This window comes from Chaetura pelagica, unplaced genomic scaffold, assembly GCF_000747805.2.
Source record: "Chaetura pelagica isolate M959 unplaced genomic scaffold, ChaPel_1.0 scaffold34, whole genome shotgun sequence".
Lineage (NCBI taxonomy): Eukaryota > Metazoa > Chordata > Aves > Apodiformes > Apodidae > Chaetura > Chaetura pelagica.
The window spans coordinates 1,681,081-1,682,217 of record NW_009952895.1 but is presented as its reverse complement, the minus strand read 5'-3'; the positions used below and the strand labels follow the sequence as shown (position 1 = coordinate 1,682,217).

The window sequence follows — 1,137 nt, the reverse complement described above, 5'->3', positions numbered from 1 at the left end:
ATCCCAGCACCTCAGTTTCTCTATTTCCCTTCCTGCTTACTTGAGGGGGAAAATAGTGGATATACAGCACATTTTTATCTTGATGCTCCTAAGTTAAGGGTTGAAAAACAGGTGTAAAAAGGTTTTCTAGAATCCCTTCTGAGCCTCTGCCATAATGCAGCACTAGGAATTACTCTGGTCACAGGGAATCCAGGGATAAAATGGTGACACGGTTGGAGAGGAGCCAAGCATCCCTCTCCTCTTCCCCTGCCTCCTCCCACGTGAGGTGACCCCATCCTGGTGATGGGTCACACCAGGGGTCAGGTCCAGGATGTGAATGGGAAGCTCACTCACTCCCTGGCTCTGGACAGCATCACCTCTCTTGGTCCTGCATCATGTTTGGGAGCATGAAGCTTCCCAGCAGCCTGTGGAAGAGCTGGGTGCAGCAAAGGCTGATGCCTTCTTCACCTTGACAGAACATAGGCAGCCAGCTTTGAGAAGTAACTGGGTATCTCCATCCAGTCAGCTTTGTTCCTACTGGTGGGGCACATAGATTAAGTTGCACCAGTCACACATGGCCTAGGACAGCCCCTATTTTTAGGCAGCCTGTTACACACTTGCTTTGATGACCCCTAATGTCACAGGTTTTGTCACCTATTGTGTCCTTCAGGTGATGCGTGTCCAGACGGAGATGGAGCTGCGCATGTTCCAGCAGAACGAGTTCATGTATTACAAGATGAGGGAAGCTGCCCTCAAAAACCAGAAGATTCAAGTCATGCCTGAACCCAGCAATGAGCCTTCACCAACTCTCTTCCACAAGAAGGAATAAAACCTGAGCCTGACACAAATTCATATCCGTGGGATAACATCACCTGTGGCACCTCTGGATGTGGGGAATGCCATATAGGAATGCCATATATCCACAAGGATTGTTTTCAGTAGCACCAAGCTCAGAGCATGGGCCTGCTGGGGCAGAGCTCTGAAAAATCTTCTGAGGGCTCAAATCAGAAGATATCTTGGCAGAAGCAACATCCTTTTTCTACCACTAGCATTAAAATTTGAAGAAAAAAAACCCCTGTTGTAAAATTATTTACATTCTTATTGGAAGACTGTTTCTCTCTACAGGAGTCCTTATCCTGAAGTCTTTGGTTAAATTTT

The 1,137-nt window shown here is 47.1% G+C and overlaps 1 protein-coding gene across 2 annotated transcripts in view; it reads left to right on the top strand.

Moving 5' to 3' along the window:
- Positions 1-1,056, top strand: part of SMYD1 (SET and MYND domain containing 1) — a 27,631-nt gene extending 26,575 nt beyond the window's left edge. For both annotated transcript variants that reach the window (XM_009995612.1, XM_009995613.1), the window contains one exon: positions 650-1,056. In XM_009995612.1, coding sequence (XP_009993914.1) covers positions 650-808 — 159 coding nt within the window. In that variant the 3' untranslated portion in view covers positions 809-1,056. The remainder of the gene's footprint in view (positions 1-649) is intronic.
- Positions 1,057-1,137: the final 81 nt, after the last annotated feature.